Below are 24,355 nucleotides of genomic sequence, written 5' to 3'. Positions count from 1 at the left end.
GGAAATTCATGATTTTTGTGCTGAATTCAATAAAAATAATGTTTAGGTGAAGAGGTGAGATTTCACCTCTTTTTTCACCTTTTTTTTCACCCCAGTTATTTTATAAACGTTTCACATGGTAAACGTTATTTTTGGAATTTTGTGAAAACTCAACGGTTTGACACATGCCCTAAAAATTATTTTACTCAGAATTTTGTTGCTGAATTCAATAAAAATATATTTTAGGTGAAGAGGTGAGATTTCACCTATTTTTTCACCTAATTTTTCACCTCTTTTTTTCACAAGCGTTTTACATGAATTGTACGATGTATATTTGAAATCCTAAACAGTTTTGTAGCTTCTATTTCTTCTTTTAGTACATCGAATGTTTTAACAATGCCGAAGGTTTCTTTATACTTCTTCTTGACATCAGATAGAAGGAAATCGTCAGCAGTTGGATAGTTTTTGTTCAGAAATTCTAACATGTTCATTTTATCTTCTACCGGCTTCTCTGCTTCTTTCTTTAAATCTGCATAGTCGTTTCTCATACGTTCTATCTCTTTGACGGAGTAGTTATATTTCCTCATTGCTGCTTTACATTTAGAACATTGCGGGTTCATTTTTGCGTTATATTCTGAAACCTTACCTGCTAAAACAACCAAGGCGTCAATGGTTTTCTTTAAATCTGAAGCAGTTGGTTTTATCTGTTCATTCCATACCTTACCTCTTCTATCTTTATCTCTTATCTGCCATACACATTTTGCAGCTAATGAAACAAAGTTGTCGTATGTCTTAAACTCCCCAGATTTATATATGTCAGAGATTTCTTATATAACATGTCGCAATCTTTGTCCATAACTTTATGGTTGCAATGAAAACCAAGGAATTCATAATTTACCTTTCGTATGAACTTCTTTATTTCTACTGAGTCAGTTGGTTTCACTTCAATTTCATCGAATTCAGGAATAGTTAGTTTTTGCTGCTGAATTTCAGGTAGTTTAGGCAAATGGTCGATGAGGTCCTCCATTTCATAAAGATACTGTTCATTTGTTTCATCCCGTGCGGTACAGTCTAAATTACTTGTTAAAAGTTCCTGCTTTATCTTCTGGATTTCTGTTTCGAAAGTAAATGAAGAAGGAATGAAGCTTTTCATTTCTACTAACATAGATGTTGGATTCATGACTAACGAGTTTGGTGCTGTTGTTTGAATTGTTGTTGTGCCGATTGTTGACATTTCTGTTCTTACATACAAAATAAAAAAATAAATAAAAATAAAACTAACTTTATTTTTTCTATCTTAAGGAAATTCATGAAAATTCATGAGGGTGAAAAAACAGGTGAAAAAAGAGGTGAAATCTCACCTCTTCACCTAAATTATATTTTTGCTGAATTCAGCAACAAAATGAACGAGGTCAGGATGTATGTAAATACCTTTGAATTCATTTATAACACCCTTTGTAAGCTCATAAAATGCTTGTTTTTAGGTCGAGCCACTTTTGGCTCCATCGTATTCTTTCAACCAAAACTCAAGAATTTCCTGCATGAATTTTGTATAAAAAGCAACCGTCTGAATTCAGACTGTTGCTATATTCTTCACAAAATGCCTTATAATACTCTTCCCAGGACTTATTTTCCAACAACTTTCTAAAGTCTTTCCTAAACTGACTGACTGACTGACGGCACAAAGTGGCTTAACGAAAACATTAATATATAAAATTCATGAAAATTCAAGAGGGTGAAAAAACAGGTGAAAAAAGAGGTGAAATCTCACCTCTTCACCTAAATTATATTTTTTGGTCCGGGAACAACTTTCTCTCAATTGGAGCTGTAGCATACTCTTTGCGTAAGCGGTTCAGACCTTCTTCGAAGTCTTGGTCTCTCTTGGACTGAGATTGGAATTGGAATTGTGGGGGTGGAGCTTGCTGGAACATCCAAGGGTTGGGGAAGTAAGGCATAGGCTGAGGAGGGTAGTTCGGGAAGCCTTGTGGTGGGTAGTAACCTTGAGGTGGAAATTGGTAGTAATTCGGAGGTACTTGCTGGAACTGAGGAGACTGTTGTGGTTCTTTAGGTTCCTCTGGTTTGGGAATGGACTCGGTTGGTGGGACGTCGGACATTCGTTTGTGGCTTAACCGTCGGACCACAACGATAAAAATCTCTGCTACTAGCAGTACTTTTACTGACAGTAGCAGTACTTTTACTGACAGTAGCAGTACTTTTTCTGACAGTAGCAGTACTTTTTCTGACAGTAGCAGTACTTTTTCTGACAGTAGCAGTACTTTTTCTGACAGTAGCAGTACTTTTACTGACAGTAGCAGTATTTTTTCTGACAGTAGCAGTACTTTTACTGACAGTAGCAGTACTTTATCGTCGAAAACCCTCTCAAATTTTCCTTTTTACTGACAGTAGCAGCAGTTTTACTGCTACTAGCAGTACTTTTACTGACAGTAGCAGTACTTTTACTGACAGTAGCAGTACTTTTACTGACAGAGTAGCAGTACTTTTTCTGACAGTAGCAGTACTTTTTCTGACAGTAGCAATGGTCGAGGTCGAACCTACCGACGAGGCCAATTTACCTAATTGAAATTAACGAGCTTGTTAAAGACTTCCTCAGGCAGAATGTAAAAGGCAAGCTTGTTAACGGTTGGATAACGGGAAGGGCTGCCTTGAATCTCGAGACTTCGACTGAATTCCAATTCAAATACCAGACGGGACAGCCTACGACGACATAAAGCAAGCAAAGAAGGAAGCCATTATAAAGTTTCTTTGCCAAGCGTCCTTGGATACTACTTCCAAACAGAGAGAACCCTTTCCCAAGAATGAACCAAATTCTCAAGGGTCTCCTTCACTTCTCTGGTCAACCATTCTACATAACTACAGAAGGCGACATTTCAGCCAGTTCAGTAAACATCTCATTTTAACTCACTTTTTTAATGTTTTTTGTGAAAGTGTCAAAAATAAATTGTTTTCATGAGTTTTCTACGATGTTAGAAAAAATGTTATTTTCTAATATCTTCACATTCAATACTTTTTCAGCACTTTTCCGTAGTTATATATGAAAGACAATTCGAGATAAAAGTCATAGTACAATGGAATAATATGTTGCACACCATTTGTTGTGAACCAAACTTGAAAGTCAGAGAAACTGTTACTAGATGGTTCGTAGAATTTAGAAGCAAAGTCATAAAAGTCCTACCAATACATAGAAAACTATTGTTGCTTGAACTGAAACTTGCATGACACATAACATTTTGAGGTCAAACACGTTTCTATAAACCATCAAATCTGCTGGTGGAAGTAAAATCTAAATGGACCATCTGGTGGTAATGGTTCGTTCTGGTTTAGTAACCGAAGAAATTGTGCCCAAGAACGTTTGTCTACTTCCCAAAATAAAAACTCTGTATCTCTTGGAGGGTTAATTTCAATCTTTTGAAATGAAACGGTGGAGTTCATCTTGTCATATTCTAGTTTCAGATAGTATGTTCCATTTAGTAAAGAGTCGTATTTTTTTTGAAATTCCCAATAATATTTGTTCATTTGAGTTTGAAAGTCATTTAGAGTTTTCTCAAGACTTTCGTCTGAACGAACTGTAAAGATTCTCATTTCGTCAAATTTGTCTATTAGACCATCAGAACCTTTATACTGCCCATGAAAATATACTGCGAACATAAATGCGTTAGTTCTATTTGAAAACAAAACTCTTCGAAATCCTATTGCCTTTGCATCTGAAGGACTTTGAAGCCAACAAATTGGATAGTCAAACCTGTATGCTCGGGATGAAATTTCTTCATCTGAAATAGTCCTACCAGCATTTGTAAAGATATAGTCTAACGGTTTTGTATCTGCTACTTTTGTTCTTTGTTTTTCAACCTGAAGCATTTAATATATGTAAAAATATATTGTTTTAAAATGGTATGCCATTTCATATTTCTCATCTAACAAACAAGTTTCCCAACGGTCTTCTCCAACAAACTCAGCGTACAGTTCAAATAAAATTTAAAAAATGTCACTTTTTTAAAAATAAACTTTTACTTCATGCAATGTTTTATTTCTGTGCCCTCTTCAAGTATACCCCAATATTTCCTTTTCGATATTACATGAACTTCGGAAAATACCTTATCTAGCTTAAAACAGCCCATCTTTTCACCGACCATTCCCATTTCAATGAGTTTGTTGTATCCTTCTTCGTTCGTCATGAGTGCGTCAATGTTCTCATAGTAAACCTTGACTTTCGATTTGACTTCGGAGAAGAATTTGTTGTACTCGTCAAGGACTGCTTTTGCGAACTGAGGGTAAGACCAATGTTCGACAATAGGTTTTAATGTGGTTACTAAGCCACTTTGACCTTGAGTGAATTCGTACTTCAAAACAAAAGGAGAAAACCTTTCAACAAAGTTGTCGACCTTCTCATAATGTTTACTCTTCATCTCTTGAGGTTTCTTAATGGAATATCCCCATGTCGAATTCATAAACAATTTGAGTGTCATTGCATGTTTGGGGTTTGAAGCTTTCCTAATATCATACAGTTGTTGTATGACTTTTCCAACTGTATAGTTCCTTCCCGGGAACTCACCATCTTCGTTTGGAATTCCAGTCGGAATATATTGGACAAACCTCATGTATGCAGCCTTAAGGTCGACATAGTATATCTTTTCATCTGAGTCGAACTTGTCGCAACCAATTGGTCCAGTTTGTGGAAATTCAAGTGAGTCTCTTATCTTCTGAGAAACTTCTCCTATTATCTCATAAACATCGTCGAAGCAACCTGTTTCATATAAAACCTTCTGACCTAACTCAGATGCTCTCCAATACAATTTGACTTCAATTGGATGTCTCAATGGAAGTTTGTTTATAGCATCTTGAAGTTCTTGCAACCTCATTGGAAGTTCTTCTGGTTCAGGTTGGTATCCGAACATACCAACTCCTTGTGGAACTGTGTACTTCTTTTGTACTAGAACTTTGTCTGGAACAACTTTTGGTCTTGCTAACAATGAAAAGTTTGTTTCGTCTTTTGGTACAAACTTTCTGTAAGCTTGTCATCTGGAGTTGTTCCAACAAACCTTTCTCGAAAAGAATGTTTACAGCTCTGACAATGTTGCACTTACTTTTACCAAAGAATGGGTTTGTAAGACTTTCGTTCAAACATGAAGTGGTTGTGGACAATTACAATCTTCAACCATGGTAAGTCTTTGTCAACAACATAGTCGTCATGTGAAGAACCTTTAGCTGTAGGTATGTTGACTCGGATATTGACATTTGCCAACGGTGCAATTTTTGCCAATTGACCTCTGAGAATGTACCTTGTCTTCACACATGACTCAAGATACTTCATCTTCTCATCTGTAACAAGACCAGAGTTCCTGAGACATGTAAGAATACAAGGTTCATTGACAATTTTCAATTGAATTGTAAATTCCATACCTTGTCAAGTCAATGTCAGACTTATTTATGAACGGAAGTATCCAGCATGTTGTCTGACTGCTTGAGGGTTAGGTTGGTACCATTCGAACTTGACACTTGCAATTCCTTCAATTGCATTCAAAATGTCTGAGTCGGAGTCAACCATTTGTTCTCTCTTTGTAGTCTGAAAGCGTCAAGAAGTTTTGCGGTGTTGTTCATTGCCATGTGCATAGTAAATGTGACCATCCAAATCTTTATGGTCAATCTCAGGTGTGTCCTTTCTTATTTCCGTCTTGAATTGCAGCAAGTACTCCCATGAAGCCTTCTTTGTTCTTTCCTTCGTCAAAGTTTACTGTAAAGGTTCGACCAGATGTAATTTGACTTCTAACTTCACGATACTTTTCATATGCATATTTGTTCTTTCCATGGAGCATGTGTGTCTTCACCTTTTCCTTTTTCCTTCTCAAAGGATGCAATTGTTCGTCATGTTTCCAGTAGAATCTGGCAAAGCCGTCGTGTCCTTCAACTTGAGTTCACTAACATCGAAAGGCATGTCCATAAGACTTCTTCTTCTAACCTCTCTAGTCTGTTTGGATAATTTGCACGTGCTGTTTCCAAATCCATTTCGTAGCGAAGACAGACAATTTGTCATAGACTTTTATGGGTCTTCCCTTCCTATATTTAAAATTCTTCGAAACTCTCCAACCATATCTTTGTAACTCTGCTTTTATTCTAGCAGACTTTCTATCCATATCTATATGGGGCATTTTTAAAAAATAAAAAAATATTTTTTTTCTTTACTTTACATAACCGCCTGCTGCCATAAGTCTTTGACGCCAACCCATACCAGCTAATGAAGGTTGACTTGGTTTAGTTTGGAAACTAAACTTTGGTTTTGTTTATCTTCTTCTATCAGTTTTTCGTCACTTTTCGGTTCTCTGACTTTACTTCACTTGCAGGAACAGTTGTGTCGTCAACATCTTCATAAATATCATATGCCATTGTTTTTGTTTTCCTTTCAACTTTTTGTATTTGTTGTAAAGTTTAGAATATTTCGACTCTAAGCAATGAGATGTTCTATAATGAACTGTTGGTCAGTGAAGTAAACTTTTCCATCTTTGTCTCGAAAGCTCCTTCAGACTTCAATATTTTATTTGTGAGAGTCTGTTTCTTTTTTGAGATACTAGCCGTTCCATTTCTATGAAAAGTGACTTTATAGTTAGGGTTTGTATTTCCAGACCTGGCACTTTCTATTATTGAATTTTTCTCTTCATCTGTAAGTTCTTTGACAGGTTTTGACAATGGTTCTGAACTTTTTGTTTGTGGTGTCAAATCTACCGTTTCAACTTCTTCGGTCATTTCATCTCAGTAAAAAATTTTAGTTTGGTTTGTTTTCAACTGGTTGTTTAGGTTTTTTAAGTCGGTCTAAAACTTCCTGAGGTATAGGAAGAACTTTACAAATACGTGGTGTAACTGCTGGAAGCCGACAAATCCATCTTGAACTCATTTGTCTCAATGCTGCATTGTTCATTTCATCTCAGTAAAAAAATTTACATTCCCCACGTTTGAGGCGGTTGAGGTTGGTTATTGTTTACCCACTGTTGTGCATGGTTATATCCTCTGTTAAAGAATCTTTCACCTTGGTCCATATAGTGTCCTGCTTGGTTATAGTAGTCATTTGCTTTGTTATAATAGTTTCCTGCTTGTCTTCCTACATTGTCCATCCATCCTTGAACTTTTCCTCTTGTTTCAGGATTTGGAATAAGATTTGTTGCATCTCGTGCTACATCCCAACCTTTCTGTACAATTTGTATAATAGGTTGTGCTTTCTCTTTAAGTATACCTAATGTACTCAAAATCTTCTTTCCAATTCCAAATGCACCTCTGGCTATTGTTCCCACTGCGGGTAAAAATCTGGATGCAACTCCTGCTAATGCGCCAAATAAACCCATTTCTTATAGGGTAAAAAATGACGAATCCGAACAAGGACCCCTATGTTTCTAAAGCGACAAAGAAAGCACTCATGATAAAAATCTTTAGTTCAACACCAAATGCTTGGTTTATGGATATCTTGGAAAACATTCCGAGGTATAGAGAAGATGGACCTCCATACTGGTTAATATTTGTTGGTCAAAACACAAGATACTGTGAAGCCATACCATTATGGTCCAAAAATATTTTAGATGTGAAAACTGCTTTGACAATATTCGTTGACAAATACCATCCAACAAAACTGACATCTGACTGTGAAAGTTCTTTCAAATCAGATGATGTAAAAAACTATCTGCGTTCAAAAAATGTAAACCAATATTTCATTGTCGACCAAAACCATTCTGCTCTTGGTGTCATTGACGGTTGTATAAAAATGTTAAGAGACTTAAACCAACCACAAGGTGGTGAAGCAAATGAAATGTCATATGACGACAAATATAGACACTTCTCCATGGCAAAGATGAGACAAGTTTTAAATATTTACAATAACCGTAAACAAAAAGGTTTGGGAAACCACTCCCCCGAAGAAATGAAAAACAACCCTGACTTAGAGAAAGACTATATATTTAATAATTTAGTCAAAAGAGACAAACAAGAAAGAATGCCGGGCTTCAAACTTCAGAAAGGTGACAAAGTAAAAATAGAAATACCTAAACGCGACCCATATGAAAATACTATTGACTATGACAACAATGGGAACCCGACAGGTACTCACATTCGTGTTCGTAAAAATAGAAGAAAGTATACAAGAGAATATTATGAAGTTTTAGGCAAACATGGCAAAATGTACACACTGCAAGCAGAAGATAAAACTACTATTGTCAGACCTCGTTTCAAACTTGTCAAAGTTCAAGGTGGTATACTTTCAAAGACAGTTCCTAACAAATATAAGACAACTCCTGACGAATATGCTAAAGAAGTTGAAAATGACGACTAAGCATTTCTATACCATGCGTAAACTGTCATGTAAGGTGGCATGTAGTCTTTACTTTGTCCCGTTGTTTGTGTATATCCTGAAACGAAATGTGTCTGGTTTCCATCTCCCTGAGTGTCACTCCAGTAACCATTTATAGCAAACTTAACGTCGTCTTTAACATCATATCCTTTACCTTTTGTCATTCCTGACCAACCAATATATCTATGACTATGCCAACCTGCTTGAGATGTACTTAAATCTATGTAGTGACTGTGTGCAGGTAAATTTGCACCTGAAATCGTTTTACTTCCACCTGTTTCCTTTGAAGAGTTTGCACAATACAAAAACCTGTCGACTATTTGAGTCCAAGTTCCAAAACCAAGTACTACTTCTGGTCTGGTAGAGTTCATTGAAACATATAATGAGCCAACCGGGTAAATAAGATTCGGCAAAATTTGTTTAAGCACATTGAGTTCCTGTCTTAGATGCATAATACTATTGTCATTAGATATCAAAGTATCTACAAGACTTGTTGCCGGTGGTATTGTTGGACCTTTACTTGGCAAGGTTGTGTTTAGTGTAATATCATCTGCTGTAAAAGTTGTAAAACTTGTATGTGTATGAGTCTTATTTGCTTTAGTGTTTAAGGTTTCTTGTAAGTTTGTAATATCAGATATAGAATGTGTATGAGTCTTATTTGCTTTAGTGTTTAAGGTTTCTTGTAAGTTTGTAATATTTGCAATGGTATGTGTATGTCCAACGTCACTTTTCCTGTTTAAGGTTTCTTGTAAGTTTGTAATATCAGATATAGAATGTGTATGAGTCTTATCTGCTTTTGTCTCTAATGTTTCCTTAAGACTTGGTATTTGGTTAATATAATGTATATGAGTCTTTTTAGAATATTCGTTTTCAGCTCTTGTCACTTCACTTGACATTTTATTGTCAACATATGTTTTGTCTGCTAGTTCAGGATGAGTATGTTCTTTTGTTGCATAAGCATTGTTAGCTCTTTCTTCTTCTTTTGCTATTGCATCGTCTACATATTCTTTGTCAGCTTTGTTGTCAACATCTGCTTTCAAAAGAAGTTCATTTATAGGTTTCTCGTTTAAAGTTCCTTTTGTTGGATTTATACAGACAGTATGGTTCTTATTGTCTTGAAACAGAAACTCATCTGTCATTGGGTTTAATGTCAGTTTTAAGTTTCCTTCTTTCAATGACTCAGATATCTTAGAATAGTTTGAAAAGTTTGTTGTATTCTTATTTAGAGCTTGCATAATGAGTTGTCGGTTGTGTTGTATTTCTCTTATGGAAGCAATATCTTTCGACATTTTTATTCTAGATAAAATATGCTTTCAATAGAAAAAGAAAATTCAAGAGTTGCTACAACTAAACCATTAGATGAACTTTTTACTAATGTCGGTCAAAAGTTTGAGACAGAGACCGTAAAGCATGAAGGCTATCGTTTTGACTACCCATTAAGATGGTTAAGAGACCCATCTGTCACAAAAGCTATTGGCTTTCGTAGAATGAAGTTCATTTCAGAAGCCATACATGGTTTCCCATTTACGGTCGGTTTTGAAGTTCGATACTATAACAAAGAAAAACGTATGTATGAGAAATTTGAACAGGGAAAACTTTTACAAGTTAGTTTGCTTATAAATTTAGAAACAACTCTTCAAGCTTTTCAAGAAAAAATAAACGATATCTATATCGAATATGCAAACCAGTATAACATTGACGAAGGAGAATACCATCTCGATATTATTTATGACAGGAAAAATGCAACTGTTAAAATCAATAAAATAGAAGACCTTGGAGAAAACGTTTATATTTCTACAAAATATACAACTTGGCATGGTATAGATTTATGAGGATGTTAAATCAGCCTGCAGCATATCCAGTACACCCGGACTTTTATGAAGTCGAAAACCCTAATGGAACATATGAAAATATTTTCGACCAAGATGCTATTATTGTTCATGCTTCATTTTCTGGCGCCCAAAACTCTTTCTTATGCTTGGCAAATGACTTTTACGAAAAACCTACAAAGTTATACGAACCACCAAGTGGAAGTATTTCAGACTTTCAAGTATGGTTTACTACAGATGGAAGAAAAAGAATAATTCCATTATACCATGCGTTTTACTTAGAACTTAGTTTCATATACAACTACTATCGAACGGTAAAAATATAATTTTTTAATACGGTTGAGGTGTTGGATTTGGTTGCCAACTAGACTGTGGTGCAGGTTCAGGCTGTTGTATAACAGGAGCTTGTTCTTCTGGTTCAGGGTCTTTAGGTATAATACCAACAAACTGACCTACTCTTTTACCAATATTTTGACTCCGTTCCAAATTCCTTTTCCGACAGATTTTATTCCATTCCATATACCTCTTCCAACTCTTCTGAAGAAGTTTCCAATACTACTGAAGAAACCCATTTACTACGTGTAAAAATCTAATGTCCGCCTAGTCTTTTGCGTTTCCTGTTGAGTTCCATAGCATTCTTTAACTGGAGCTCATACATTCTGTTTCTCCTCTGGTAGAAAACATATTCTGGGTCAACTCCTGTGTTCGCGTCATCTGCATAAAGTTGTTTATATCCCACTTCAGGGTTTGTATAAAACTCTTTCCATCTCATATTTGCATACCATGGTGGCAAACCTAACGCAGCGTCATTTGACATGGCAGTTTGCATTTGTACATCTGTTGGCACTTGACCATAGTTTGCCATTGCAGTTTGTATTCTAACTTCATTTGGAATATTCTCTGGGTTTGGTTGTCCAGGTTGCTGTGCATTCGCTAAGTTCTGTGCGTCCATTTAATATTAGATAAAAATATCTCTTACGAGTACATATGCTGAACATTTGCAGGCATTGGTTCATCTTCATATTCTCTGTACTTTTCTGCCACGTCAAATAAATAAATGACACAATGGAAAAAACCTAAAACAAGTAGTCCTATTTCAAACCACATTTACTTACTAATAAAATTTCTTTGTTATGACACTTTCTCCGGTTTATAGGACCTCTCTCATATTCTATCTTGTCATATATAAACTCATAGTCATGTATGTCCTCTAACCATCTCATAACAGTTTCCAAACCACTTTTATCGGATGTAAAGTAAAAGCATGGATGGTTATGTAAAACGTCTAAAGTTTCTAAAGAGTCTCTCAAAGTCCAGTCTACTTGGTATTGAAAATCCCATGTGTTATAGAACGGCGGGTCCACTATAAAGAAAACATTTTCCTTGTCTTTATATTTTTCATACAACTCTGTCCAATGACATCTCACAAACTCTATACCCTCAATATATTTTTCTATGTCCTCTTTGAAAACATTTGTATAGTTAAGATATAAAACTTTTGACATAAGTGTTTCAATGTCATGAACTCTTATAGAACCACTATATAATAGTCTAGCAGATATACTATCCCAGTCTATATATTCTGCTTTTTTCAAAACCTCTCTCACAATATTTTTGTTATCTAATGGTATACGTTCCATCTTACCTATAGGTATCTTTTCTTTTAACTCTTTCAATATATTGTTTGTATCTGGTATATGTTTGAGACGGTCCATATAGTTGTCGAAGTCATTGCATATAATCGTTGAGTCTGGGAATATTGTATGACATAAATGGGATATATAGAAACTTCCACCGAACAAATCTACAAATGTTAGACCATTCGGTAGTTTCTTAAGTTCTCTCAATATAATATCTTTACATTTACTCTTATTTCCAAAGAACGGTAACGGTGGTTTTGTAAAATTCATTTATATATAATAATAAAAATGTTTTTTCCTGAAAAGTGACAGAAAAGTGACAAAACATGAAAACATATATAATTTGTGAAAAGTGACACATTATATAATGTTTTCGACCCAGAAGACTAACAATTTTCCGAATAAAAACTTCATTTATACTAAACATCTTCAGGGCTAGAGGGCGCAACGCGCCTGGAAGCCCCACTACCTTTTTTTATATTCTTTTTGTTCCTAAAAAAAGTTGCAATTTTTTTGCGTTCTCTTTTTTTTCATTTTCTATAGAACCGTTGAAATTGCATAAAAGGATTATACTTTTTTTTTGAATACCTTTATGATATAAAACTAGAAACTCTCCTTTACTATTAAAGCCGATTATATATCTACATCAGATATCTATCCTAAAACCATAAAGAGTAGGCTAAGACCACATTTTGTGCGTGAGATCACATAATTTATGCCAAAAGTGACACAACCAAAATTTTTACAAAGCATGTCAAGTTCAGAGCAGCCAAAAAATGAAAATTGGTGCATTTACAGTGACCTTAAACCAATTAAAGTATTCGAGTACCCAGATCAAGCAACCAAAATCATTTGGGTGGTTAATCCCAATAATATTTTACAAATATCTTCACAAATTATCGAATTAATAACAACTTACAAAATAACTCTCCAAATGGCACTTTATTTGATTGATGTTATTTCAAAAATTCGTGTTAAAAATATTAAATTATTCACAGAACTTTACAAAAAGATATTAAACGAATTTTCATGCATCATCAAACCTGAAAATGAGAGATTAGCAACATTATTATATTATAAAGGTTTCGATTTTGAAAACTTTGAACCTGAAATGAAAGAAGAAGAAATTTTGAATTTGTATTCAACAGAATCTCCTTTATACTATATTGCATGGGATAAAGTTAATGATCTTAAGAGTAAATTCCCAAATCTTGATATTATTAAGAAAATAGATTATCAAATCACATCACTTGATTGTGCAATTAAATATGGATCAGAATTGTGTTTCAATTACTTGAAAAATTTAGGAGCTAAATACACTAAACACTCCGAAGAATATGCTGTTCAAGGCGGAAATAATAACATTTTTATGCAAATGATAGAAGATGGTAAATCATTTGATAACATGATTAATACAGCATTGGATTATCGAAACTATGAAATTGCCGAGTATCTTAAATCTAATTTTGGACAAACTTTTGATTCAATAGCAGAAAGTATGCATTTCGGAAATTATGATGTTGCGTCTTATTTACTCTCTAATGGAGGAAAAATCAACAAAAATTATATTCTCTTTCTTTTCATATTTATCAATGTTTTATAAAATTCTCTTTCTTTTCATATTTATCAATGTTTTATAAAATTCTCTTTCTTTTCATATTTATCATTGTTTTATGAAATTCTCTTGATATTAATGAATGCCCTCTTAGTATTGCCATCAAAGCTAATTCAATAGAAATTATCCAATTCTTAGTTGAGCATGGTGCTGATGTTAACATGAAACTTATTCTCTTTCTTATCATATATCTCATTATTTTATCAAATTCTCTTTCTTTTCATATTTATCATTGTTTTATGAAATTCTCTTGATATTAATGAATGCCCTCTTAGTATTGCCATCAAAGCTGATTCAATAGAAATTATCCAATTCTTAGTTGAGCATGGTGCTGATGTTAACATGAAACTTATTCTCTTTCTTATCATATATCTCATTATTTTATCAAATTCTCTTTCTTTTCATATTTATCATTATTTTATGAAATTCTCTTGATATTAATGAATGCCCTCTTAGTATTGCCATCAAAGCTAATTCAATAGAAATTGTCCAATTCTTAGTTGAGCATGGTGCTGATGTTAACATGAAACTTATTCTCTTTCTTATCATATATCTCATTGTTTTATCAAGTTCTCTTTCTTTTCATATTTATCATTATTTTATGAAATTCTCTTGATATTAATGAATGCCCTCTTAGTATTGCCATCAAAGCTGATTCAATAGAAATTATCCAATTCTTAGTTGAGCATGGTGCTGATGTTAACATGAAACTTATCCTCTTTCTTATCATATATCTCATTATTTTATCAAATTCTCTTTCTTTTCATATTTATCATTATTTTATGAAATTCTCTTGATATTAATGAATGCCCTCTTAGTATTGCCATCAAAGCTAATTCAATAGAAATTGTCCAATTCTTAGTTGAGCATGGTGCTGATGTTAACATGAAACTTATTCTCTTTCTTATCATATATCTCATTGTTTTATCAAGTTCTCTTTCTTTTCATATTTATCATTATTTTATATTATTATTTTTCTTTTTATATTTATCATTGTTTTATGAAATTCTCTTTCTCTTCATATTTATCATTGTTTTATGAAATTCTCTTTCTTTCAATATTTATCATTGTTTGATAGCATTCTCTTTCTTTTTATATTTATCAATGTTTTATTACATTCTTTTATATATATATATTTATCAATGTTTTATAAAATTCTCTTTCTTTCCATATTTATCAATGTTTTATTACATTCTCTTTCTTTTTATATTTATCAATGTTTTATTACATTCTTTTATATATATATATTTATCAATGTTTTATAAAATTCTCTTTCTTTCCATATTTATCAATGTTTTATTACATTCTCTTTCTTTTCATATTAAACATTGTTTTTTAGCATTCTCTTTCTTTTCCTATTTATCATTGTTTTACGGAATTCTCTTTCTTTTCATATTTATCAATGTTTTATAAAATTCTCTTTCTTTTCATATTTATCATTGTTTTATGAAATTCTCTTGATATTAATGAGTGCCCTCTTAGTATTGCCATCAAAGCTAATTCAATAGAAATTATCCAATTCTTAGTTGAGCATGGTGCTGATGTTAACATGAAACTTATTCTCTTTCTTTCAATATTTATCAATGTTTTATTACATTCTCTTTCTTTTCATATTTATCATTATTTTATATTATTATTTTTCTTTTTATATTTATCATTGTTTTATGAAATTCTCTTGATATTAATGAATGCCCTCTTAGTATTGCCATCAAAGCTAATTCAATAGAAATTGTCCAATTCTTAGTTGAGCATGGTGCTGATGTTAACATGAAACTTATTCTCTTTCTTATCATATATCTCATTATTTTATCAAGTTCTCTTTCTTTTCATATTTATCATTATTTTATATTATTATTTTTCTTTTTATATTTATCATTGTTTTATGAAATTCTCTTTCTCTTCATATTTATCATTGTTTTATGAAATTCTCTTTCTTTCAATATTTATCATTGTTTGATAGCATTCTCTTTCTTTTTATATTTATCAATGTTTTATTACATTCTTTTATATATATATATTTATCAATGTTTAATAAAATTCTCTTTCTTTCCATATTTTTCATTGTTTTATGAAATTCTCTTTCTTTCAATATTTAAAAAAAAGGTAGTGGGGCTTCCAGGCACTTCGTGCCCTCTAGCCCCGAAGATGTTTAGTATAAATGAAGTTTTTATTCGGAAAATTGTTAGTCTTCTGGTGTGAATTCGGAGGACTCTTCTTCTTCCTCCATTGCTTCTGGGAAGAAGCCTTCTTCTGGGTCGAAAACATTATATAATGTGTCACTTTTCACAAATTATATATGTTTTCATGTTTTGTCACTTTTCTGTCACTTTTCAGGAAAAACATTTTTATTATATATATATAATGAATTTTACAAAACCACCGTTACCGTTCTTTGGAAATAAGAGTAGATGTAAAGATATTATATTGAGAGAACTTAAGAAACTACCGAATGGTCTAACATTTGTAGATTTGTTCGGTGGAAGTTTCTATATATCCCATTATGTCATACAATATTCCCAGACTCAAAGATTATATGCAATGACTTCGACAACTATATGGACCGTCTCAAACATATACCAGATACAAACAATATATTGAAAGAGTTAAAAGAAAAGATACCTATAGGTAAGATGGAACGTATACCATTAGATAACAAAAATATTGTGAGAGAGGTTTGAAAAAAGCAGAATATATAGACTGGGATAGTATATCTGCTAGACTATTATATAGTGGTTCTATAAGAGTTCATGACATTGAAACACTTATGTCAAAAGTTTTATATCTTAACTATACAAATGTTTTCAAAGAGGACATAGAAAAATATATTGAGGGTATAGAGTTTGTGAGATGTCATTGGACAGAGTTGTATGAAAAATAAAAGACAAAGAAAATGTTTTCTTTATAGTGGACCCGCCGTTCTATAACACATGGGATTTTCAATACCAAGTAGACTGGACTTTGAGAGACTCTTTAGAAACTTTAGACGTTTTACATAACCATCCATGCTTTTACTTTACATCCGATAAAAGTGGTTTGGAAACTGTTATGAGATGGTTAGAGGACATACATGACTATGAGTTTATATATGACAAGATAGAATATGAGAGAGGTCCTATAAACCGGAGAAAGTGTCATAACAAAGAAATTTTATTAGTAAGTAAATGTGGTTTGAAATAGGACTACTTGTTTTAGGTTTTTTCCATTGTGTCATTTATTTATTTGACGTGGCAGAAAATACAGAGAATATGAAGATGAACCAATGCCTGCAAATGTTCAGCATATGTACTCGTAAGAGATATTTTTATCTAATATTAAATGGACGCACAGAACTTAGCGAATGCACAGCAACCTGGACAACCAAACCCAGAGAATATTCCAAATGAAGTTAGAATACAAACTGCAATGGCAAACTATGGTCAAGTGCCAACAGATGTACAAATGCAAACTGCCATGTCAAATGACGCTGCGTTAGGTTTGCCACCATGATATGCAAATATGAGATGGAAAGAGTTTTATACAAACCCTGAAGTGGGATATAAACAACTTTATGCAGATGACGCGAACACAGAAGTTGACCCAGAATATGTTTTCTACCAGAGGAGAAACAGAATGTATGAGCTTCAGTTAAAGAATGCTATGGAACTCAACAGGAAACGTAAGAGACTAGGTGGACATTAGATTTTTACATATAGTAAAATGGGTTTCTTCAGTAGTATTGGAAACTTCTTCAGAAGAGTTGGAAGAGGTATATGGAATGGAATAAAATCTGTCGGAAAAGGAATTTGGAACGGAGTCAAAATATTGGTAAAAGAGTAGGTCAGTTTGTTGGTATTATACCTAAAGACCCTGAACCAGAAGAACAAGCTCCTGTTATACAACAGCCTGAACCTGCACCACAGTCTAGTTGGCAACCAAATCCAACACCTCAACCGTATTAAAAAATTATATTTTTACCGTTCGATAGTAGTTGTATATGAAACTAAGTTCTAAGTAAAACGCATGGTATAATGGAATTATTCTTTTTCTTCCATCTGTAGTAAACCATACTTGAAAGTCTGAAATACTTCCACTTGGTGGTTCGTATAACTTTGTAGGTTTTTCGTAAAAGTCATTTGCCAAGCATAAGAAAGAGTTTTGGCGCCAGAAAATGAAGCATGAACAATAATAGCATCTTGGTCGAAAATATTTTCATATGTTCCATTAGGGTTTTCGACTTCATAAAAGTCCGGGTGTACTGGATATGCTGCAGGCTGATTTAACATCCTCATAAATCTATACCATGCCAAGTTGTTTATTTTGTAGAAATATAAACGTTTTCTCCAAGGTCTTCTATTTTATTGATTTTAACAGTTGCATTTTTCCTGTCATAAATAATATCGAGATGGTATTCTCCTTCGTCAATGTTATACTGGTTTGCATATTCGATATAGATATCGTTTATTTTTTCTTGAAAAGCTTGAAGAGTTGTTTCTAAATTTAAGCAAACTAACTTGTAAAAGTTTTCCCTGTTCAAATTTCTCATACATACGTTTTTCTTTGTTATATATCGAACTTCAAAACCGACCGTAAATGGGAAACCATGTATGGCTTCTGAAATGAACTTCATTCTACGAAAGCCAATAGCTTTTGTGACAGATGGGTCTCTTAACCATCTTAATGGGTAGTCAAAACGATAGCCTTCATGCTTTACGGTCTCTGTCTCAAACTTTTGACCGACATTAGTAAAAAGTTCATCTAATGGTTTAGTTGTAGCAACTCTTGAATTTTCTTTTTCTATTGAAAGCATATTTTATCTAGAATAAAAATGTCGAAAGATATTGCTTCCATAAGAGAAATACAACACAACCGACAACTCATTATGCAAGCTCTAAATAAGAATACAACAAACTTTTCAAACTATTCTAAGATATCTGAGTCATTGAAAGAAGGAAACTTAAAACTGACATTAAACCCAATGACAGATGAGTTTCTGTTTCAAGACAATAAGAACCATACTGTCTGTATAAATCCAACAAAAGGAACTTTAAACGAGAAACCTATAAATGAACTTCTTTTGAAAGCAGATGTTGACAACAAAGCTGACAAAGAATATGTAGACGATGCAATAGCAAAAGAAGAAGAAAGAGCTAACAATGCTTATGCAACAAAAGAACATACTCATCCTGAACTAGCAGACAAAACATATGTTGACAATAAAATGTCAAGTGAAGTGACAAGAGCTGAAAACGAATATTCTAAAAAGACTCATATACATTCTATATCTGAAATAACAGACTTAAACGTTAGCCTTGAAAAGAAAGCGGATAAGGAATATGTGGCTAGTAAGTTAGAGAAGAAAGCAGATAAGGAATATGTGGATGAAAAAGATAAAGAAATTATAGAAAGGGCTGAATGGTATCATGAATGGACATCGAAGATTTTAAAAACTAAAGCTGATACAGGATGGGTTTCAGGATGTTTAGACCTTAAAGCAGATAAAACTTATGTTAACGATGAGTTAGAGAAGAAAGCAAATAAGAACCATACACATACAAGTTTTACAACTGTTAGAGCAGACGACATAATACTGAACTTTGACCTTGGTTCAAGTGCACCTTTAGAGAATCCGAGTACAAGCGTAAAAGATACACTAAACAGTTTAGATAACAGTTGCAGGAATATCGAAGATCATGCCAGAAACTTTGAAGCATATGAACTACCAGCAATGTTAGATAAAAAGGCTGACAAAACAGAGCTTCAAACATTAAAGACTGAAATACTTCAAACATTATATCCTACAGGCTCTATTTATACGTCAATGAACTCTACCAGACCAGAAGTAGTACTTGGTTTTGGAACTTGGACTCAAATAGTCGACAGGTTTTTGTATTGTGCAAACTCTTCAAAGGAAACAGGTGGAAGTAAAACGATTTCAGGTGAAAATTTACCTGCACACAGTCACTACATAGATTTAAGTACATCTCAAGCAGGTTGGCATAAGCATAGATATTGGGATTGGTCAGCAATGACAAAAGGTAAAGGATATGATGTTAAAGACAACGTTAAGTTTGCTATAAATTGTTACTGGAGTAACACTGAGGGAGGAGGAAACCATACACATCGCGTTTCAGGATATACGCAAACAACGGGACAAAGTAAAGAATACATGCCACCTTACATAACAGTTTACGCATGGTATAGAAATGCTTAGTCGTCATTTTCAACTTCTTTAGCATATTCGTCAGGAGTTGTCTTATATTTGTTAGGAACTGTCTTTGAAAGTATACCACCTTGAACTTTGACAAGTTTGAAACGAGGTCTGACAATAGTAGTTTTATCTTCTGCTTGCAGTGTGTACATTTTGCCATGTTTGCCTAAAACTTCATAATATTCTCTTGTATACTTTCTTCTATTTTTACGAACACGAATGTGAGTACCTGTCGGGTTCCCATTGTTGTCATAGTCAATAGTATTTTCATATGGGTCGCGTTTAGGTATTTCTATTTTACTTTGTCACCTTTCTGAAGTTTGAAGCCCGGCATTCTTTCTTGTTTGTCTCTTTTGACTAAATTATTAAATATATAGTCTTTCTCTAAGTCAGGGTTGTTTTTCATTTCTTCGGGGGAGTGGTTTCCCAAACTTTTTGTTTACGGCTATTGTAAATATTTAAAACCTGTCTCATCTTTGCCATGGAGAAGTGTCTATATTTGTCGTCATATGACATTTCATTTGCTTCACCACCTTGTGGTTGGTTTAAGTCTCTTAACATTTTTATACAACCGTCAATGACACCAAGAGCAGAATGGTTTTGGTCGACAATGAAATATTGGTTTACATTTTTTGAACGCAGATAGTTTTTTACATCATCTGATTGAAAGAACTTTCACAGTCAGATGTCAGTTTTGTTGGATGGTATTTGTCAACGAATATTGTCAAAGCAGTTTTCACATCTAAAATATTTTTGGACCATAATGGTATGGCTTCACAGTATCTTGTGTTTTGACCGACAAATATTAGCCAGTATGGTGGTCCATCTGTTCTAACTCTCGGAATGTTTTCCAAGATATCCATAAACCAAGCATTTGGTGTTGAAACTAAAGATTTTACCATGAGTGCTTTCTTTGTCGCTTTAGAAACATAGGGGTCCTTGTTTGGATTCGTCATTTTTTAACCCATAAGAAATGGGTTTATTTGGCGCATTAGCAGGAGTTGCATCCAGATTTTTACCCGCAGTGGAACAATAGCCAGAGGTGCATTTGGAATTGGAAAGAAGATTTTGAGTACATTAGGTATACTTAAAGAGAAAGCACAACCTATTATACAAACTGTACAGAAAGGTTGGGATGTAGCACGAGATGCAACAAATCTTATTCCAAATCCTGAAACAAGAGGAAAAGTTCAAGGATGGATGGACAATGTAGGAAGACAAGCAGGAAACTATTATAACAAAGCAAATGACTACTATAACCAAGCAGGACACTATATGAACCAAGGTGAAAGATTCTTTAACAGAGGATATAACCATGCACAACAGTGGGTAAACAATAACCAACCTCAACCGCCTCAAACGTGGGGAATGTAAAGTTTTTATTGATTGAATGAAATGAACAATGCAGCATTGAGACAAATAAGTTCAAGATGGATTTGTCGGCTTCCAGCAGTTACACCACGTGTTTGTCAAGTTTCTTCCTATACCTCAGGAAGTTTTAGACCGACTTAAAAAACAACAACAACCAGTTGAAAACAAACCAAACTAAAATTTTTACTGAGATGAAATGACCGAAGAAGTTGAAACGGTAGATTTGACACCACAAAACAAAAAGTTCAGAACCATTGTCAAAACCTGTCAAAGAACTTACAGATGAAGAGAAAAATTCAATAATAGAAAGTGCCAGGTCTGGAAATACAAACCCTAACTACAAAGTCACTTTTCATAAAAATGGAACGGCTAGTATCTCAAAAAAGAAACAGACTCTCACAAATAAAATATTGAAGTCTGAAGGAGCTTTCGAGACAACAGATGGAAAAGTTTACTTCACTGACCAACAGTTCATTATAGAACATCTCATTGACTTAGAGTCGAAATATATTCTAAACTTTACAACAACACAAAAAGTTGAAAGGAAAACAAAAACAATGGCATATGATATTTATGAAGATGTTGACGACACAACTGTTCCTGCAAGTGAAGTAAAGTCAGAGAAACCGAAAGTGACGAAAAAACCGATAGAAGAAGAAAAACCAAAAACTGAAGATAAACCAAAACCAAAGTTTAGTTTGGAAACTAAACCAAGTCAACCTTCATTAGCTGGTATGGTTGGCGTCAAAGACTTATGGCAGCAGCGGTTTATGTAAAGTAAAGAAAAAAAATATTTTTTTATTTTTATAAAAATGCCCCCATATAGAATGGATAGAAAATCTGCTAGAATAAAAGCAGAGTTGCAAAGATATGGTTGGAGAGTTTCGAAGAATTTTAAATATAGGAAGGGAAGACCCATAAAAGTCTATGACAAACTGGCTGGTCTTCGCTACGAAATGGATTTGGAAAACAGCACGTGCAAATTATCCAAACAGACTAGAGAGGTTAGAAGAAGAACGTCTTATGGACATGCCTTTCGATGTTAGTGAACCTCAAGTTGAAGGAAACTTGTTTGTTAGATGAGAAATATGAAATTCACTGTTGTGAGTCATTTGAAGTCAGAAACAAAAAGACAAAAAGAGTTTTAAGCGAATGGGAGCGAAATTGACGGATATGCTATTATGAAATGGGTGGAAAACACTATCTTAAACAGTTGTCATTGCAACTCATTTTATACTGAATCCTAACAATTTACCTTTTGTAGACCATATAAACCATATAAGAAACGACAATAGACTTGAAAACTTACTCACTCGTTCTGAAAACAATAAGAACAAAGGCAAATTTGGAGATATGTATTCGAATTTGTCGACGAACTAGAAGATGAAACAATTGAAATTACAGACTATGGCAAAGACTACGTTTGAGTTTACTACTATAGCGAAGAACAAGACTCTTTCTACTTTATACCGGGCGTAAACTATAGGAAATTACAAGTAATATTTTACTAAGGCGGCTATGCTTATGTAAACACTAGAGATACAGATGGAAAATACGTTCAAATACTTCTTAACAAATTCAAGAAGCTATATGGCATACCATTTTAAAACAATATATTTTTACATATATTAAATGCTTAGGTTGAAAAACAAAGAACAAAAGTAGCAGATACAAAACCGTTAAACTATATCTTTACAAATGCTGGTAGGACTATTTCAGATGAAGAAATTTCATCCCGAGCATACAGGTTGACTATCCAATTCGTTGGCTTCAAATCCTTCAGATGCAAAGGCAATAGGATTTAGAAGAGTTTGTTTTCAAATAGAACTAACGCATTTAGTTTCGCAGTAATTTTCATGGGCAGTATAAGGTCATTTCAAATAGACAAATTTGACGAAATGAGAATCTTTACAGTTCGTTCAGACGAAAATCTTGAGAAAACTCTAAATGACTTTCAAACTCAAATGAACAAATTTATTGGAATTTCAAGAAAAATACGACTCTTTACTAATGGAACATACTATCTGAACACTAGAATAATGACAAGATGAACTCCACCGTTTCATTTCAAAAGATTGAAATTACCCTCCAAAGATACAGAGTTTTATTTTGGAAAGTAGACAAACGTTCTTGGGCACAAATTTCTTCGGTTACTAACAGAACGACCATTACCACCAGATGGTCATTTAAATTATACTTCCACCACGCAGCGATTGACAGTTTATAGAAACGTGTTTGACCCTCAAAATTTATGTTCATGCAAGTTTCAGTTCAAGAGCACAATAGTTTTTATGTATTGGTAAGGACCTTTATGACTTTGTTCTAAATCCTTCAAATTCTACCGAACCACGCTAGCTACAGTTTCTCTGACTTTCATTTTGGTTCACAACAAATGGTGTGTCAACATATTATTCATGTGTACTATGACTTTATCTCGAATTGTCTTCATATTAAACTACGGAAAGTGCTGAAAAAGTATTGAAAAATAATGTTTATGTTAGCATGTTTTAGATCTAACACGTTTCCTAACCACTTTTCTAACATCGTAGAAAAACTCATTGAAAACAATTTATTTTTGACACTTCACAAAAAACATAAAAAAGTGAAGTTAAACGTTAAGGTTTACTGAACGGTTGGATTCGCCTTCACAGGTTAGTTTAGAACGGCTGACCCGAAGAAAGGAAGGAACAGACTGAATTCCAATTTCATATGGGGTAGGGGTTCTCCTTTGTTTGGTATTTTCATCAAGGACGTTTGTTTAGGAACTTAAACAAGAGCTTCTCTTTGGCGTCCCTTATGTCGTCGAAAGGAGTGTTTTCTGGATTTGAATTGGAATTCCGGTCGAAGTCTCGAGCTGAAGTGTAGACCTTCCAGAAATACTGGTTGAACTTACCTTGGGCCTCCAAATGACCTGCGCAAGTAGTCCTTTACGCAGTCGTTAATTTTAAATTAGGTAAATTGCCTCGTTCAATCCTTCTGGCATTCCGAGTCACTTCATCCACTAGGAAATATTCCCGGACAACTCGGATAAAATTTTCTTCCGACAGAAAAAATTTTTGCTGTCCGACAGGAAGAACTCTTCAGTTAGTCCGTCCGAAAACCATTTCAAATTTTCGAAAATTTGAGACTTTTTGGTGCCGAATCTCAGAAAAAGTTTTTCCTTCCAACAGGAAAAAATTTTCCTTATCTAACGACAGCAAAAGTTCTTCCTTCCGACAGAAACAGTTTCTTCCTCCGACAGCGAAAAGTTCTTCCTTCGCACAGGACACAAACGAATGTCGACGTCCCACCAGCCCAGTCCTATTCCAAACCAGAGGAACCTAAAGAACCATAACAGTCCCCTCAGTTCCAGCAAGTACCTCCGAAGTTACTAACATCTCTTCTTCTGGT

The 24,355-nt window shown here is 33.8% G+C and overlaps 9 protein-coding genes and 3 pseudogenes across 12 annotated transcripts, besides 1 other annotated feature; 4 read left to right on the top strand and 8 right to left on the bottom strand.

The window, feature by feature from the left end:
* Nucleotides 1-20,686: part of a mobile genetic element that runs on past the window's edge.
* On the bottom strand, nucleotides 279-1,213 carry TVAGG3_0280940 (annotated as a pseudogene). The gene has a single exon. A coding segment is annotated over exon 1 (935 nt).
* Nucleotides 1,764-2,093, bottom strand: TVAGG3_0280930 (uncharacterized protein; the record flags this gene model as incomplete). The annotated part of the gene is made up of 1 exon (XM_051228864.1): nucleotides 1,764-2,093. One exon carries the CDS (start codon nucleotides 2,091-2,093, stop codon nucleotides 1,764-1,766), a length of 330 nt encoding a protein of 109 aa, XP_051098594.1.
* On the bottom strand, nucleotides 2,998-3,855 carry TVAGG3_0280920 (annotated as a pseudogene). The gene has a single exon. A coding segment is annotated over exon 1 (858 nt).
* TVAGG3_0280910 lies at nucleotides 4,005-6,128 on the bottom strand (annotated as a pseudogene). Its single transcript has one exon. A coding segment is annotated over exon 1 (2,124 nt).
* TVAGG3_0280900 (uncharacterized protein) lies at nucleotides 6,755-6,907 on the bottom strand (the record flags this gene model as incomplete). The annotated part of the gene is made up of 1 exon (XM_051228863.1): nucleotides 6,755-6,907. One exon carries the CDS (start codon nucleotides 6,905-6,907, stop codon nucleotides 6,755-6,757), a length of 153 nt encoding a protein of 50 aa, XP_051098593.1.
* On the bottom strand, nucleotides 6,927-7,328 carry TVAGG3_0280890 (uncharacterized protein; the record flags this gene model as incomplete). The annotated part of the gene is made up of 1 exon (XM_051228862.1): nucleotides 6,927-7,328. One exon carries the CDS (start codon nucleotides 7,326-7,328, stop codon nucleotides 6,927-6,929), a length of 402 nt encoding a protein of 133 aa, XP_051098592.1.
* Nucleotides 7,742-8,305, top strand: TVAGG3_0280880 (uncharacterized protein; the record flags this gene model as incomplete). Its single annotated transcript, XM_051228861.1, has 1 exon — nucleotides 7,742-8,305. The coding sequence occupies one exon, from the start codon at nucleotides 7,742-7,744 to the stop codon at nucleotides 8,303-8,305; it is 564 nt and encodes a 187-aa protein (XP_051098591.1).
* TVAGG3_0280860 (phage tail repeat-like family) lies at nucleotides 8,838-9,462 on the bottom strand (the record flags this gene model as incomplete). The annotated part of the gene is made up of 1 exon (XM_001287877.2): nucleotides 8,838-9,462. A coding segment is annotated over one exon (625 nt), but the record flags the coding sequence as incomplete, so codon positions are not given.
* On the top strand, nucleotides 10,152-10,478 carry TVAGG3_0280850 (uncharacterized protein; the record flags this gene model as incomplete). Its single annotated transcript, XM_001313338.1, has 1 exon — nucleotides 10,152-10,478. The coding sequence occupies one exon, from the start codon at nucleotides 10,152-10,154 to the stop codon at nucleotides 10,476-10,478; it is 327 nt and encodes a 108-aa protein (XP_001313339.1).
* Nucleotides 10,742-11,104, bottom strand: TVAGG3_0280840 (uncharacterized protein; the record flags this gene model as incomplete). Its single annotated transcript, XM_001313337.1, has 1 exon — nucleotides 10,742-11,104. The coding sequence occupies one exon, from the start codon at nucleotides 11,102-11,104 to the stop codon at nucleotides 10,742-10,744; it is 363 nt and encodes a 120-aa protein (XP_001313338.1).
* On the top strand, nucleotides 12,544-13,395 carry TVAGG3_0280830 (protein ubiquitination; the record flags this gene model as incomplete). Its single annotated transcript, XM_001313336.1, has 1 exon — nucleotides 12,544-13,395. The coding sequence occupies one exon, from the start codon at nucleotides 12,544-12,546 to the stop codon at nucleotides 13,393-13,395; it is 852 nt and encodes a 283-aa protein (XP_001313337.1).
* Nucleotides 19,205-19,597, top strand: TVAGG3_0280820 (phage tail repeat-like family; the record flags this gene model as incomplete). The annotated part of the gene is made up of 1 exon (XM_051228860.1): nucleotides 19,205-19,597. One exon carries the CDS (start codon nucleotides 19,205-19,207, stop codon nucleotides 19,595-19,597), a length of 393 nt encoding a protein of 130 aa, XP_051098590.1.
* Nucleotides 20,687-24,355: the final 3,669 nt, after the last annotated feature.

Source organism: Trichomonas vaginalis, chromosome V (genome assembly GCF_026262505.1).
Source record: "Trichomonas vaginalis G3 chromosome V, whole genome shotgun sequence".
NCBI classification, from domain to species: Eukaryota; Parabasalia; order Trichomonadida; family Trichomonadidae; genus Trichomonas; species Trichomonas vaginalis.
The sequence above is the reverse complement of the archived record's forward strand: the minus strand, read 5'-3'. Positions and strand labels throughout refer to the sequence as shown.